Source organism: Chanos chanos, chromosome 12, assembly GCF_902362185.1.
Source record: "Chanos chanos chromosome 12, fChaCha1.1, whole genome shotgun sequence".
NCBI classification, from domain to species: Eukaryota; Metazoa; Chordata; class Actinopteri; order Gonorynchiformes; family Chanidae; genus Chanos; species Chanos chanos.
The window spans coordinates 4,250,200-4,267,944 of NC_044506.1; the positions used below are offsets into that span (position 1 = coordinate 4,250,200).

Sequence of the window (17,745 nt, forward strand, 5' to 3'; positions counted from 1 at the left end):
TTGTGACTGGAGGGTTGCTGGTTTGATTCCCAGGCCCAACATCCACGGCAAGGTTCATAACCCTGGGCACTCACCAACGAAGTCTGCCCACTGCTGGTGTGTGTGTTCACTACTGGTGTTTTGGATCGGTTAAATGCAGAGGACAAATTCACTGCTCGCTGTCCACAGTGTGTGTGCAATCACAAAAACTTGACTTAATTTATTAAGTGACTCCAAAATGAATTACTCACACACCCTGAATCATCCACTAGGTGGAGCCCACAGCCAGTGTAAGGCAAAGGGAAAAGTAAGCCATGAACACAGACAGACTCTGGACCGATAAGAACCACATTTCAACTTTGCAGAATCAGTCACCGAATAATAAGGATATGAAATTACATGATGTCATTACATTTTGTGTCACAGTGACTCCACACACCTAATCCATGTCAGATTAAGTCAGTTTGACAGAGTTACTTGTAGAGGACATTTCAACTTGTCTCTGTCTGTCTGTCTGCATGTCTCTCTCTCTCAGACAGATCTTCATTAAAGTTGGTGATCTAAGTGTAAACCCACTGTTCCAGCAGAAGACCCTCTGTAGCAGGAGTGGGAAAGACCTGTTTTTTAATGAAGAGGGATTTCCATACAGTCCTTCACTTTTGATGTTAAGTGCAGTTACGTTAATCAGTAGTGATGATCCTTTGGTCTGTGTGTGTGTGTGTGTGTCAGACTGGTTGTCATGGATCAAGTTTGTGTGTGTGTGTGTGTGTGTGTGTGTGTGTCTTGCTGGTTGTAATAGATGAGGCATTTATGAGTGCGTATGTGAATGTGTGTGTATGTGACTTGTTATTGCATAGACTTGCTGTATCCTGGTCTTTGTTTCAGTGATGAGACTTGGGAACTCTGCGGAGGCTCTGGAGGCGGCCACGCGGGCGGTGCACCTGTCGGACTGCGTGCTGCGTCTGTGCATCACTGTGGCACACCTGAACCGGGTCATGTATTTTGCCTGCGACAACATACAGTGGGCTGTCAAGACCGGTCTGCTGGCCAACCTGGATCAGAACAAATGGAGCCAGAGATCATTCAGGTGTGTTTTCGATGTTACGTGGTCTTTGTGATTTAGATTAGGTTTTTTTTCCCCTTACGAACAGACTTCACCCACTCTCTGACTCATTTTCCCTGTGAAAGGAAGTCACCTCAGGAAATTACAATGACTCTTGGTCATATTGACTTTAAAACAGTGTCTTCAATTGGCTGTTTCTCATAATTACCTCTAGATTGCACATTACTTTTCATTTAATCTATCTATCTATCTGTCTATCTATCTGTCTGTCTGTCTGTCTGTCTGCTAACCCCCTTATCTACTTGTCTAACTTTCTGTCTGTCTGTCTACATATATATTGTTACATCCTTGGATGTATTTTTGTTTTCTGTTTTGGGGATCTCTCTCTCGCTCTCTCTCCCTCTCTCTCCCTGCCCCATTCTTCCTTTCAGATTGCTGGTGGGTCCTGATTGGCTGGAGAAGGTGTGAGGGAATTTTAAAAGACGACGGCTGCACAGCGCACATCTGACTGAACCTCCTGTGAAACTCCTGCTGCCGTGTCAATGGGTGCCGTTTCAGTTGAGTATATTTTCTCCTGTTTATGTTAGTTAGGGAGGGAAGTTGGTTTGTCTTGTTTTTTTTGGTTTTTTTGTCCGCTTTGGGTTAGGTTAGGTGAAACTCGTGAATGTTTTTATTGCTGCAAACCGGGACATTTAATTGCGGATTGTAAAGCGTGGAGCAAGAGGCGTCAAAACCCAAAGAGTGTTGCTCTTTTGCAGACCTTGTCTCAGTCACCTAGTGATTCAGTTGCACCAGGTGGTGATTCTGGTCATGATCCATTTTTGTGGAGTGGTTTTGTGTCTCTCACCAGCGATGAAGGTGACAGACAACCTGTCACTATTTTAAGAGACACAGGTGCCGCGCAATCTTTTATTCTTGACGGTGTGCCTCTGCTTTCGGACGAGTCATTTTGTGGTAGGGCAAGGCATTGAGGGTTGCGCCAAAGTTCCCATCCACACCATTTACCTTAATGCTGAGCTATTGTCAGACTCGGTAAGGATTGGTGTGTGTAAACGGCTGCCAGTGAATGGTGTTTCGCTCATTATCCTCAACTGTGTGGGCCCCTTAACAAAACAAAATCTGGAAACCAGTCAATTTTAACTATGATGTGTGCTGCCACACGATTCCCAGAGGCGGTTTCGATGCGTGCCATTAAGACCAGGGCAGTCATGAAAGCTTTGGTGAAATTTTGGTCTACCGAAAGTGATTCAAACAGACAAAGGTACGCATTTCACTTCAAAGTTCTTTGCTCAGGTATTGCAGCAATTGTCCGTTAGGTGTTTCCATCAGACTCTCAAGTCCATGTTGCACATGTGCTGCCTTGATTCTGGAAATGAGTGGGATGAAGGGCTTCCGTTAGTGCTGTGTGCCGTACGTGAAACGGTGCAAGAATCCCTTGGGTTTAGTCCTGCTGAATTAGTGTTTGGCCACACGGTTCACGGACCATGAAAACTTTTAAAGGAAACTTTAGTGTCTGAGATTCGCTGTGAACAAAATGTCTCTGGGGGTGTCTCAATCGAAAATGAAAATACATTACGACTGAAAGTCGGTGAAAAGAGATTTTACTCCTGGGGCACAAGTGCTTGTTTTACTTCCTGTCCCTGGTGCTGCACTGAAGGCTCGTTTCTCTGGTCCTTACGTAATCAAGTCAAAGCTCAGCGAGACCGATTACATGGCTGAGACACCGAACCAAAAGCGTAAAACTCGAGTGTGCCACATCAACAGGTTAAAACCTTATCTTAATTGTAGTGTGTCCATATTTGGTGACATTCCAACTCAAACGTCTGTACTGCTCCATGACGTCGACGTTGGTGAACATGCTTCGATTAAACAGCACGCTTTCCGTGTGAATCTAACAAAGAAGGTCATGATGCAGAAAGAGGTCAAAGACTTGTTGGAGAATGGGTTTGCTGTCCCTAGTTCTAGTTTGTGGAGTTCTCTGTGTATTCTGGTGCCTAAACCTGACGGAAGCGTCAGGTTTTGCACTGACTACCGGAGAGGGAATGCCATAACCAAGCCTGATTCTTTCCCAATACCTCGTATGGAGGATTGTATTGACAAGGTTGGTTCTGCGCGTTTTGTGACGAAACTTGACCTGTTGAAGGGCTACTGGCAGGTGCCTTTAACCCCTCGGGCTTCTGAAATCTCTGCTTTTGTGACTCCCGATAGTTTTCTGCAGCATACGGTTTTACTTTTTGGTCTTAGCGATGCACCCGCGACCTTTCAGAGGCTGGTGAATCTAGTGCTGGTGGATGTGTTGAGCTGTGAAGCCTGTCTGGATGATATAGGGGTGTATACGTCTACATGGGCTGAGAACATACAGATTTTATCCACAGTATTTGGACGTTTGCTAGAGGCTTCCCTCACCCTTAACCTGGCAAAGTGCGAATTTGGTTAAAAGGTTGGCCAGGGTCAGGTGCGACCCGTGGAAGCTAAGGTCTCTGCCACTGTGAATTTTCCTGTGCCCAAAACCTGACGAGAGTTGCGCAGATTTTTAGGCATGGCCGGCTATTATAGAGCTTTTTGCCGAACTTTTCTCAGCATGGTGTCTCTGCTCCGGGCAGATAAAGAGTTGGTGTGGACGACAGAGTGTCAGTGTGCACGTGACTCTGTAAAGTCTCTTCTGTGTAAAACACCTGTACTTGCCGCTCCCTGTTATTTTGGCCTGGCTCACCCCCGAAGTCTTTTGTGTTTTGTAAATAGTTATATTTAGTAATAAAAGCTGACCAGTGTTATATCGGTGTTGAGTGTTGGTGTTTTGGGTCACTGTGGTGGCAGGAGAAGGAGGTTCTCCCTCGCATTTTATGTTTCACCCCCCCACCCCTAGACGGGGTCGTAACACTTTGTATTATTGCTACTTGCATTAAATGTTTTATTTCTAATTTGGTCTAGTGTTTTGTGGTTTGAATTTTTCATTGGAATTATGCAGTAATTTGTTAATTCCCGGCATTATAATAAATTGTTAATTGTTAATCCGTAGTATTGCCTCTTTTGAAGGTACTGATTATAATTGTCACGAGGAGCTTGAGTATCAGGCAACAAGTAAGCAGGATTAATTCTAGATCACAGCAGGGTTGGGTGAGAGTCTAAAACACTACAAATGTTTGACCTCTCATAAAGCCACCTCATCTACCTGCATTTATAGCATGATTGTACTGACATTACATTTCATGTACACGCGTAATAAAACATACAGGCAAGGCCAAAGACACACTTTTTTCCCTGTTTAGTATGAGCCTTTATAATCTGTGAGTTTTATAAAAAAAAGTTTTCTGTCAAATTATACTTATGTTTTACCATTAGATTAATTTAACAGACATTTTTATCCAAAGCTACTTCCAGGAGAGGCAGGATGCAAACCAAGCATATGTTCGAAAAAGGTCGCATTAACGTTATTGAGAGGTGTAAGATTCCCATCAAAATACATTCAAAAATGAGATTTTAAGTGGCTCTGGGATCTATCGTATTTTCTTGAGGTGCAGGCCATACCTGTCAGTGTTAAGAAATGAATATTGTTTGCACAGTGAGAAATGTCTGTTTCTTTGAGAACAAACGTGTATTGTGTTTGCATCTCAGTTTGCAGTAAGGGATCCATTCATGTTAGAGTGACCTGTTACAAGGTAGCTCTTTCTAATAAATGAAGTGACCAGTGAGGGTCTGTGTGCCTGCATTTGAAGAGAGCGAAATCTAATATAAAAATAAAACGTCACTACAGAAATACTGAATTTTACAGCCATTACACCATGTTGAGTTTCATGCATTATCATCAATCAAGTAGGCCCTGAATCAAGTAGGCCCTGAATCAAGTAGGCCCTGAATCAAGTAGGCCCTGAATCAAGTAGGCCCTGGGAAACAGGATGCATGTATGAATTGGTTTTTCAGCTACAATGAGTATAAGAGCAACAAAAGCTTTTGTAACATCAATTACCAATCCATGTGGCAGTAAGCTACGTCAACTCATGTCTTCCCAATCAGTCCATTACAAACTGGATATGCAATGAGTGTATAATAAATAAACTCTTGTATTGTTTAACTTCATTCATGCTGAAACAACTGAGACTTCTGGTGACTGTAGTCAGTAAAATCAGAAAAACTGTTGCCCCGTGCAGGTCCTTGACTTCATTCTTCACTCTTATTTTATATTTGGCAAATATTTCAGTGATGCATGAATACCCGCATCAAAGACAGAGGTGATCAAACATAAACAAAATAATGCATGTATATAAATACATGATACTAACTACATGGTGATAGCCAAGAATCACCGTTGTTCCAAACTTATAAAAATTTACAGAAGCAGTGGGTATATACATCTGCATAAATATAAAACAAAATTAACAATTATCAAGGTCATATATCATTACAATTCTGTTCTTACACTTATTTCTGAAACAAAAAGAAAGACAAAAACTAAATCCACAAACATGAAGACACAGTAATAACAGGGGAAGGGAACAGCTCAGACACCCCATGGAACACAAGAGGTACACATACACAGGAAGCAGATTAGGTAATGAGCAGAAAACAAATGAGAATGATGTTTGAATAATAGGCAAACGAAACCGGTGATTGGTAGTTCAGTGACGCTGAATGCCGATAGGTTGTCCATGAGGGGGAGAGAAGTGATGATTTGAGAGAGTGATCGTTTACTATGATGCCGGCTGCAAGACTGAAAGAAATTTTGATTAATCTCTTAAAGTATATTAAATCCAAGAAAAACTGAGGTTAGTCAAATATACTTACCTCCACATTTGAAGCAGTGCCAGAGCATGAATCCAGATGCAGCAATTACACAAAACAACGCAACAGTTAATACCACAGCAGTCCCAATGGATGACTGCTTTTTACCATCTGCAGACATGAAATGAAATAATTAATTGTTTTCCAGATAAAGTTTATACAATATGCAAAATGTGACTTGCCTCTCTATTTTGAGTTTTTACAGAATTTAAAGTGAGAGGTCCATGACAAAAAGAAAAGAAGAAAAAAAATCAACTCAACACTGTACAGCAGGATCTTACCCCAAATTTCTGTGATATTTCCAGGGATGCTGCTATGTTGGACCACACAGCTGTAGTGATGTATGTCTGTGTGTTCTGCTGGTATCACAACACTCTTTCTTATCTGATAAGAACCATCTCCATTTGGTAACACCTCACCTTCAATAACCCCCTCAACCACAGGCTGCATGTCTGACCCAAACCACTGAACCTGCACTGTTCTTGGGTAAAACCCAGTCACATGACATGTGATTTCTGTAAAAGCAGAGTTTCGCTTCTCAAAAATCCTGACCTCTGGAACTGTGGAATCAGTGAACAAAAACACCACCAAATAGAAAGGTCAGTAATATCTTCAGCCTTCAGTCTTATATATAAATTAAAGATTGAGATCTTTTTTTCTGTTTTTCATTTGTAGATTAATTTTGTTGACTGCAGCAGTGCAGTAAAGCTGTCTATGTGGAACTTTGTACCACTTTTTTTTCTTTTCTCTTTTTTACTCCATTACTTTTCAGTTAAATTCACAATCCAGATTGTGAAAGAGAACGCCTCTAATATTCTGTCATAAAAAGGAAAAAAAAACAGACTTGTTAAGTCAGGAAAACAAATCTGAACTTTGGAGTCCTACCGCTCTTCATGCGTAGTCTGGGATCGTACTGCAGGAATATGTTGATTATTTCAAAACACAGCGTTTCGTATGCAGACACAAGAAAGTCAAGGTCAACTCGATTTTTCTCCCTCAGTCTCTTATAGGGGATTGCTTGAGGCACCGTGGCGATAAATGTTTTAGTCTCAATATCTAGGCTTAAAAAATCCTTGCCGTTAAATGCATGAGTTAAAAAGGCTTGTGTAGTCCCATTAGAATGCAGGTTACATCGACCATAGGCCTGATATATATTTGTGGAAGCACCTAAAATTTTGAACAGTCTTTATTAGTTCAACTTCATTACTTTCAAACATGAACAAGAGATGTACACTGAAAGTTAGAAGTATTTGGTTTACAGTGTCTTTTAAGATGGGATAAGCCCTTTACCTGTCAAGTTAAACTCCTGGATGGCAAATTTGAGGCCTCTGATTAAAGCTGCTTTGTTGAAATTTGCTCTGGAAGCAAAATAACTCCAAAGTTGTTGTGCAGTCGTACTGTTAATCCAATCAGGGACAGGCACCGCACTTTTCATGGCACTGTCATAGTAGAGGACCGGCAAATCATCCACAGTTGTAGTCTGAAAATATTCTGGCAAGTCAAGGCCTTGTGATCCAACAAATATAGTATTCAGTGAATGTATATCTGTAAGATAAGAGAGAACTCTCTCTAAAATTTGACCATACAGACAAACTGCAAAATTAAAAATGTCATGACAGAGGGAATGTAACATTTTCAGGTCACATTTTCTTTCGATGCAGCATTACCCTCCTTCATTGAATTGGACAACTGTTCTTAAAATCTTTCATTGCTTCCCTGCAAGTTCGATTAAATAGTCAGCACGGTACTGACTGAAATTTGTTCGAGATTTGTTCGGTCCGCCATATCGCACACACTTTCTGGTTGCAGTAAAACTTCTTTCTGGTATTTCGTTTTAAAATTGTGCGTTAAAAAAATTAAAAGTACGGCAGAGGCACATCAATATTTTCGTATTAACATTTTTTTACTCTTAAGCTTGTCAAATAAACATTAGTATGCCTTACTATCCTAAGGATGTGCCTCTGAGGTGGAACAATGTAGTCCCTGGCTGTTTATGACAGTGTTTAGAGATGAATTCCAGTCAGAAGAAAACAGTATTTGTGAAAACTCATGGCAATTTACCACCTGGGTTCTCCCTCAATGCCCCATCACCCTCATTGCATCAAACATTTGTAATTAAAAGCTTTATTGCTTCTTTCTATTTTGAACTATATACTCATCTCCTTACCTGAGTGTATTCACAGAGAGAAATTGATGCGCCGTGATGCATACATTCATTGGTAGCGGTAAAGCTGGTATTTGGTTTTTCATTTTGGACATTGCATTTTAAAGGATAGCAGAGAATAAACAGAAAATACAGTCGAGGAAGGCAAATGATTCATCACAGGGGAGCACACACAAGAAACACAGCAATTTCTATCATCAAATCTTAACCAAATTATGTCAAATATGTATACGAACCACTTGGTGCCAAGTGTTGACATTATAGACCACTCACCTCCAAACGATTGTTGAAGACATTTTAGAAGAAGACAAAAGCACATTAAGTTCTTCATATTCACAATCTTCTCAGGCACCCAAGGAACGGTCAGATTGCTTTAAAAATTAAAATGAAAGAAAACTACCCCTTCATAACCACACGAATGTAAAAGAAATTTAGAATCAGTCCAGAGGTGTCATACACTCCTCATATTTTCTGTTGTCTTTTCTCTATGAGATGAATTCCAGTGAGTTCTTCACTAAATGAAAAACTGAAACTGATTTTATGTCACGAGACACATTGCATAACCACAGGCTTTTAGTAGAATCTGTTCTTCAAGAACACCCATTACTAAACTAACTCAGTTCCTATGTGAAGAAACAGTATTTCTGTGTGGGTTTAAAGCTTGAACCTTATGTGGTGGGGAACGCTTCCCTAGTACCAAAGTAGTATCCACGTTTAGGGATAGCGAACACAGCCCTAGGCTTTGTTCCCCCAGCCAATTTTCTAATTAGAGCTGGGCTATATAAAACACCTGGTAGTATACGCTCACCCTTTTTGCTCCTGCCTCTTTGTCGGCTGGTGGTGTTTGGTGGTCCTGCAAAGATCTTTGATTTGACCTGTTGGCAGAGTATACTTTGTGTTTGAGCTCCCAAGGTATGTGCCCTTAATAATAGTCAGTTATACTATCAAGCGAAGGACTTACATTGATATTGTTTATTGCCTTGCCCAGCTTGGAGGGATCCTGTGTGTTGGCACCTCACACCCGAGGCAGTTCACCTGCTGCTGTTTTGCTTTAGCTTTGTTTTTTAGTAGTTTTGTTTTGCCTTTTAGTTGTCTTTGTTTTGCTTTTAGCTGCCTTTTAGTTTGTCCTTGTTTTGCCCTTTTGCTTTGTCCTTGTTTAAGTCTACTGGATTATTATTTGTGATTCTTTTGTATTAGTTCCTGTTTTTCCTCTTTTAGTGGACAGAGAGCCACATTTTGGGGGGGGGGTCCCTTCACTTGCTGCATGTGTGTAGGAGCACTGGGTCACAGAGGCAGATTGCTCTACTCTTTTTGCGGTGAGGATTGTGTTGCACGTAAGGTAAGGGTAGCACTCCTCATTGTAGTCTGCCTCTCCACAAGTGGCCTCAGTTCCAGTTTAGTTTCCGGTGGGCTGGTATTTTACATATTTTTTTTTAGGGTTTAATACTGTTTTCAGTTTTGTGAAGGCCTTGTTTAATTTGTAATAGTGTTTCTGTTCCCTGTATTTCTAGACTCCTGTGTTTTGGGTTATTTTGGTTCCCTTTCTTCCACAGCAGTTCCAGTCCCTGCTTTTTGATCGATTTGATTCCTTTAATAAACTATTCGGTTTATTTTGAACACGTCTCTGTCTTGTATCAGTAACGAGTCTGCGTGCCTTATTAATTTTCAAAACCGTACTCCGGGTTCTGGAATGGCATTTCCTGGGGCGTAAGTCCCCAGGTGGCGTGGTCGGTCTTTTCTTCATTCTCCCCTTATTACCCCTCACCACACTTGCATACAATCTCAGTCTCGTGACTGCATGTTTCATATCAATCACCCAGCTCAAAAGAGACAAACCTGGAAGTACTCATGCACACAATTTTGTTAAAATGCTGTAGCCCATGTTGCATACTTTATATTACATTCTTGTTAAATCTTTCCATAAAGTAAGCACTCCAAACAAGTACGTACAGTGTCAAAAAAAAAAATTGCACTTTGGCACTGTTTCAGTGGTGTAAGAGTGACTTACATGACCCGTGCATATGTATTTGAAATGGATGTGTGTTTACAGCCATGTCATGCCCTGTCCCTTTTTGTTCCTCTCTGTTCCTTTTTCATATCATTAGTTCATTTTGTCAGCCTCTAGTTATGAGTCTGGTTTGTTTCCCTGTTCCTCTTGTTTCCTCCTCTTAGTTAAATTTTTAAAGTCTTTGTGCCCTCATATTATTAAAATCTGGATAAAAAAATACTGTTTCTTTTTTGTTTCTTAAACATAGCACACAGTGTTTGGCACACATTGTACATACCTGCATTGTATAAACACCCACACACTTCTCCTGCTTCTCTGTACCTCTCCTGTCCCACAGTGAGCCTAGAGTTACATATCAGTCAACGACAGACCTGTGATAGACTCACAGTCCTTGCCACAATGAGTTCAGAAATAGTCTAGAAATGAGTCATAAGCTTGTAACTTCTGTCATAGTGCTAACAGTTTGCTTGCTATCACAGATAAGAAAATAAAAGAATAGAAAAGCCACATTGGACCTCCAGTCACTGGCCTACATTAAGAGTACACTATATAGGCGTTCAATTGCAGATTCCAGCCCTTTTGTAACCATGCACAATTTGCCAGCTGTCCTCTACCCTTTCATCAATGGCCAGTTTCTGAACAGATATTACTTGGGTGGCAGACAATTCTCAACACAGCAGTAATGCTGACATGGTAGTGATGTTAAAGTGACACGGTGGTGACGTGGTAGTGACATGGTAGTGATGTTAAAGTGACATGGTGGTGACGTGGTAGTGACATGGTAGTGACGTTAAAGTGACACGGTGGTGACGTGGTGGTGACATTGTAGTGATGTTAAAGTGACACGGTGGTGACGTGGTAGTGGCATGGTAGTGATGTTAAAGTGACATGGTGGTGACGTGGTAGTGACATGGTAGTGACGTTAAAGTGACACGGTGGTGACGTGGTAGTGGCATGGTAGTGACGTTAAAATGACACGGTGGTGACGTTAAAGTGACACGGTGGTGACGTGGTAGTGACATGGTAGTGATGTTAAAGTGACACGGTGGTGACGTGGTAGTGGCATGGTAGTGACGTTAAAATGACACGGTGGTGACGTTAAAGTGACACGGTGGTGACGTGGTAGTGACATGGTAGTGACGTTAAAGTGACACGGTGGTGACGTGGTAGTGACATTGTAGTGATGTTAAAGTGACACGGTGGTGACGTGGTAGTGGCATGGTAGTGATGTTAAAGTGACACGGTGGTGACGTGGTAGTGGCATGGTAGTGACGTTAAAGTGACACGGTGGTGACGTGGTAGTGGCATGGTAGTGACGTTAAAGTGACACGGTGGTGACGTGGTAGTGACATTGTAGTGACGTTAAAGTGACACGGTGGTGACGTTAAAGTGACACGGTGGTGACGTGGTAGTGACATTATAGTGACGTTAAAATGACACGGTGGTGACGTTAAAGTGACACGGTGGTGACGTGGTAGTGACATTGTAGTGACGTTAAAGTGACACGGTGGTGACGTTAAAGTGACACGGTGGTGACGTGGTAGTGACATTATAGTGACGTTAAAATGACACGGTGGTGACGTTAAAGTGACACGGTGGTGACGTGGTAGTGACATGATAGTGATGTTAAAGTGACACGGTGGTGACGTGGTAGTGGCATGGTAGTGACGTTAAAGTGACACGGTGGTGACGTTAAAGTGACACGGTGGTGACGTGGTAGTGACATGGTAGTGATGTTAAAGTGACACGGTGGTGACGTGGTAGTGACATGGTAGTGACGTTAAAGTGACAAGGTGGTGACGTGGTGGTGACATGGTAGTGACGTTAAAGTGACACGGTGGTGACGTGATGGTGACATTGTAGTGACGTTAAAGTGACACGGTGGTGACGTGGTAGTGACATTGTAGTGACGTTAAAGTGACACGGTGGTGACGTGGTGGTGACATGGTAGTGACGTTAAAGTGACACGGTGGTGACGTGGTGGTGACATTGTAGTGACGTTAAAATGACACGGTGGTGACGTTAAAGTGACACGGTGGTGACGTGGTGGTGACATGGTAGTGACGTTAAAGTGACACGGTGGTGACGTGGTAGTGACATTGTAGTGACGTTAAAATGACACGGTGGTGACGTTAAAGTGACACGGTGGTGACGTGGTAGTGACATTGTAGTGATGTTAAAGTGACACGGTGGTGACGTGGTAGTGGCATGGTAGTGACGTTAAAGTGACACGGTGGTGACGTGGTAGTGGCATGGTAGTGATGTTAAAGTGACACGGTGGTGACGTGGTAGTGACATGGTAGTGACGTTAAAGTGACACGGTGGTGACGTGGTAGTGGCATGGTAGTGATGTTAAAGTGACACGGTGGTGACGTGGTAGTGACATGGTAGTGACGTTAAAGTGACACGGTGGTGACGTGGTAGTGGCATGGTAGTGATGTTAAAGTGACACGGTGGTGACGTGGTAGTGACATGGTAGTGACGTTAAAGTGACAAGGTGGTGACGTGGTGGTGACATGGTGGTGACGTGGTGGTGACATGGTAGTGACGTTAAAGTGACACGGTGGTGACGTGGTAGTGACATTGTAGTGACGTTAAAGTGACACGGTGGTGACGTGGTAGTGACATGGTAGTGATGTTAAAGTGACACGGTGGTGACGTGGTAGTGACATGGTAGTGACGTTAAAGTGACACGGTGGTGACGTGGTGGTGACATGGTAGTGACGTTAAAGTGACACGGTGGTGACGTGGTGGTGACATTGTAGTGACGTTAAAATGACACGGTGGTGACGTTAAAGTGACACGGTGGTGACGTGGTAGTGACATGGTAGTGATGTTAAAGTGACACGGTGGTGACGTGGTAGTGACATGGTAGTGACGTTAAAGTGACACGGTGGTGACGTGGTAGTGACATGGTAGTGACGTTAAAGTGACACGGTGGTGACGTGATGGTGACATTGTAGTGACGTTAAAGTGACACGGTGGTGACGTGGTAGTGACATTGTAGTGACGTTAAAGTGACACGGTGGTGACGTTAAAGTGACACGGTGGTGACGTGGTGGTGACATTGTAGTGACGTTAAAGTGACACGGTGGTGACGTGGTAGTGACATTGTAGTGACATTAAAGTGACACGGTGGTGACGTGGTGGTGACATGGTAGTGACGTTAAAGTGACACGGTGGTGACGTGGTGGTGACATTGTAGTGACGTTAAAATGACACGGTGGTGACGTTAAAGTGACACGGTGGTGACGTGGTAGTGACATGGTAGTGATGTTAAAGTGACACGGTGGTGACGTGGTAGTGGCATGGTAGTGATGTTAAAGTGACACGGTGGTGACGTGGTAGTGACATGGTAGTCTCTAAGGTACTGGTTTGAACGTTGTTTATTGTGTTCCACACCAGGCAAGAAGTCAGAGAACAAACAAGAACCAACTGTGGAATGGCAATTATAAGAGTAAATGCTAAACAACACAGATAATGTCTCATGGAAGATTAATCCATGAAGTCAACTAGAGCATTAACAGATAGCAAGGGTGGAGTGGTCTGATGCTGAGGCAGGTTATTAACATCTGGAAGAGTGGGTGATGGACTTGAGGGCTTGGGGCAGTTGTGATGAACCACTTGGGCCTGTTAGAAGAGTGTGTCAGGTAACATACAAGACCCCTTCTCCATTAGTAGGTTGGACTTGCGGCAGAATTGAACATCCAGGAAGCAAAGTCTGTCAAACTGGAGCCGGTTCACCTTCAATTTTTTCTTCCACTTTTTTTTATTTTATTTTATTTTATTTTTTTTTTTTTGAAAGAGCATCTTTTGATATTTGTCTTGTGAACTATCCAGCTTAATTATTTTCTCATAAAATTAGTTAACACTAAGTGTTGATTTAGTAGACACAAACAAATAGTTCTTTGAAATATTTGCAATAGGGAGAAGTCTTCCCCCTTAACACTGTGTCTACCACAGATTCCCAATTAGCATGTTAGGTAGGGAAACGCCTACCCAATTATCCATTTTAGCTAGTGCTGGGCAGTATGACCAAAAATTTGTATCATTGTACAGAGGCAGACTTTACCATTAGGTAAAGGTCGGCAATTGCTGTAGGCCCCATAAAACACCTCATAAAGAAAGTTAAGAAAGTTTTTCTTTTACTTTCTGCTAATTAATTATGCCTTTCCTAAAACCCATACGCTAAAATGGCATCAGAATGCCTTATTCAGGAGTGTCTCATGGTCCCCCTCATTTCCTGCTACATTGAACTATTCCGTGATTTTACTGTGCGTCTGCGGGAATGATTCAGGAGGACCATAGCCAACTCAGTGCTTTAAGTAAGGTATGTACTCGTTATTTTTGTGAACTGGTAGCAACGTTTATGACGGAGTATTAGGGCCAGACTGAGCGAAAACAAAATTCAGAGATTTTGAGAATAAAGCCGTAATTTAACAAGAATGAATTCATTGTTTAACGAGAATAAAGTCATAATTTATCGAGAATAAAGCCATTATTTAATGAGAATAAAAACAACATAATTTTTAGGAAAATACATTACCAGCAACCAACAAAACAGACGAGAGGACAGTCAATGGCAGTTTGATTCTGGCAACCGCTGTTTGTCTCAGGCGTCGTGCCGTGACACACACACACACACACACACACACAAACACACACACTGCTGATGTGCCAATCATAAATATTTTGTTGTTTGTGAAACCTATACTTAAAGTATGATTTCACAAAATGTTGATGTTTGTCAGTTTAACGTAGGTGGTAGCCTGCGCTTCTGATATTTCCCTTCTAAAATAACAACTTTAGTCTTGTTAAATTATGACTTTATTCTCAAAATCTCAGAATTGTTTCCCTCAGTGTTGTCTAATAATCCATTGTGGACATTAAAGTTAGTGTCAGTGTGTTAAAGAGATCATTTTCTGTTTTGTTTTCTTTAGAGAGAGCATGACGATTAATTGTCATATTTGCCAGAAACTTGACAGTAAATTTGTCGGTCGTTTCGTTTCTTCATATCTTTTTTCAAACATTGAGCTAGGACACCATACAATAGAAATTCATATCAGAAAGTGACTTTAGATAAATAAGGATTGAAAAAGGGGGAGAACAAGGGATGTGGAGGGCCCCATGCCTGTGTTTGCCTTGGGCCCCAAAATGTCTATATCCGCCCCTGTCGTGGTGTTTTTTTAAGATCTGTTGGTTTCACAGTATATCACGGTATTTTCTTTTTTATTTTATTTTTTTATTTTTGCATGACTGGGCCTTTAGATAGGTTTGTAGTGGCTCATTCTACTGTCAGGAGTACATAGAATATAAAAACATTTTAATTTCATCATGTATATAATGAGGCTTTGATCACCGTAGGGTTTGCTTGGCCCCACAAGATGATACAATATATGAAGGAATCAGTACGCATGAAACAGTTGCAGAATGTAAACAATTTTTATTGTGCAAACTGCGCCGTAGTAAAAAGAAAACTTAAAAATAAAGAGATATGCCAACAACTTTAGCATTGCTTCCTTTTCAAAACAGAATATTTTAAGATAGTTCTATAAACACTATAAACTTACCCTAAATACCCAAAGTGTGTAAGTATTCAAAGAAATATTTCTCAAATATTCTATTGCACAAGTAAGAAACAAGCTTAATATTAAATCACAGTATGTTATCCTTCAAGCCAAGGTATTCAAGTGTTAAACTGCCTGTTGATCAGTTACAATTCCCTTGTGTCTCCATTTAACAAAAAAAAAAATCCAAATTTTAATGTGCATCAATATTATCCTTCAAGGTACAGTATTCAAAAGGGCTATATTTCTCAGCCATTATCAACACCCAGTATGCAGATGTCACTGTTCTGAATTTTTGTGTGTGTGTGTGTGTGTGTGTGGGCGCCCCGTGCCGCCGCCAGCAAGATGCCCCCCTGAACGACTGCCCATGTCGCCCATGCCTAAATCCACCCCGTTGGGAAATTAAAACTGGTGTCCTGGATGAACCGGTGTAGCGCCCAGCACTGATTTTAATCCTAACCCATAAATGCCCACACCACATCTGGGTTTATGAATGCTTTTGGGGTTTCCGGTGTTGCTGTGGGTATGGTGTTTTGCAGACAGGCCGCCTTAGTCTCTGCTAAGAATTTTGATGACTTGCTTCCAGTGTCCTAGGTCGAGTGTTGGTCTTAAGTGGGTGAGTACGCTATAGCCATCAATTTATACAAATTGGGTATATGGCTTGAGGTAACCAATAAAGGATCAAAGCAACTTATTACCATTTGTGTTGTTTTAGCTGATTTAGTTTTACCAAATGTGCTGTTACTTAGGAATAGCATGTGCTACTGTGCAGCTACCCGGGTAATAGTTTGATTCTATTTATTGATGTTTTAGTGTTTATCAGAAACGATTTGTAAGTTTCAATCATCTTTGCACTGTCTTTTAGGGTCATAGTCACTGCTGTTTTGCCTGTAGTTTACTATTTTGTTACGTTTGTTTATCGTTTATTGTTTTACCTGATTTATTGTTGTTTTATCTGATCAGGCAGCCTGCCTGGTCAGTTTGCTTGCCTGAGTTTGTTTGGTTTGTATCATCCTGCTTGGGTTTATTGTCTTGCCTGCTTTGCTGTTTATTGTTTTGCCTGCTTTATTGTTTACTGCTTTGCCTGAGTTTTGTTTTAAACCTGCTTGTTTGGTAAACCAGCTGCTCTTGCTCTTTCCATTAGTTTCTTCATCTTTAGTAGCGAAGTGATCCGTGATGTGTTTGGCGGTCGTGCTGCAAGGGGAGGTCTCATTGTCGGGTTTCCCATTATCAATCCTTGCCACTGCATGCTTAACTGATGTGCTTTTCTTGCACTGTGGCCAAGTTTTGTTTTGGGTTTTTTTTGTTGTTTTTTTTTCTGAAACTGCTGCAAGAGACCCGGTGCAACACACCGCTGGAAGGTCAACAGGTCAATGTCACCACCTATGACAATGGGAAAACCCAGCTATTCACCATTGCACTACTGAGAGACCATCAGAAGATGTCCCATCCCTAGTTCTTTGACCAAACTATGGCTATGTAACTTGACAACTGGAGATCAAGCAGATCAACACCACCCATCTTTTGGTTGTATGAGAAGATGCACCTGGGCTGAAAAATTTTGTTATAGCTTTACTTGTCCTTGTTTCTTGTTTACAAATACCTCAGTGTAAATAACCTTTAATTGAGTTATATTTTTATTTTAGTGAGTCCCCTTTTTGTGTTCATATGTACTGATTTATGATAGCGTATCATTTCTTAAAAAATGAAAACGCGCTATTATGTTGAAATTCGATTGCACCATCTATTGTTCATGGCAGTTCTTGGTCATAGTGGTGGAAAAAATTAATCACGGACAAAGTTTTGGAGGTTTCGGAAAGTTATTTTGGAGTTTATTTTATATCTTATTGTTTAGCATCTGGCTGAGGGGCACAAGCTCTTGCGGTGTGTTTGTGAGGATCAACTTCTTAATAAAGCAATCCTTATAAACCCCCAGTTAAAGACCAGGACCATCAATCAGCTGGTCATGCTATACTCAGAGTACCTTTGAGCAGTGTTGATTGTCAATATAACAACACTGCCACAGGCATATGACAGATGTGACTAACCTTGAATTATGGCACACGCATTTTACACCCAATGTTTTACCTGCACTGTGAATGTAAGCAATAAATGTAAGCATTTTATTTCAAATGAGATGGAAACATTCATGAGTAAAGGTAATATTTATTCTTTCTTTTACTGA

General features: G+C 41.4%; 1 protein-coding gene across 1 annotated transcript; it reads right to left on the reverse strand.

Annotated features, from left to right (window-relative positions):
* Positions 1–3,493: 3,493 nt before the first annotated feature.
* On the reverse strand, positions 3,494–7,498 carry LOC115825534 (class I histocompatibility antigen, F10 alpha chain-like). The gene is made up of 5 exons (XM_030789318.1): positions 7,489–7,498; positions 7,112–7,366; positions 6,707–6,988; positions 6,103–6,381; positions 3,494–3,540 (listed from the first exon to the last, which is right to left on the reverse strand). Exons 1-5 carry the CDS (start codon positions 7,496–7,498, stop codon positions 3,494–3,496), a joined length of 873 nt encoding a protein of 290 aa, XP_030645178.1.
* Positions 7,499–17,745: the final 10,247 nt, after the last annotated feature.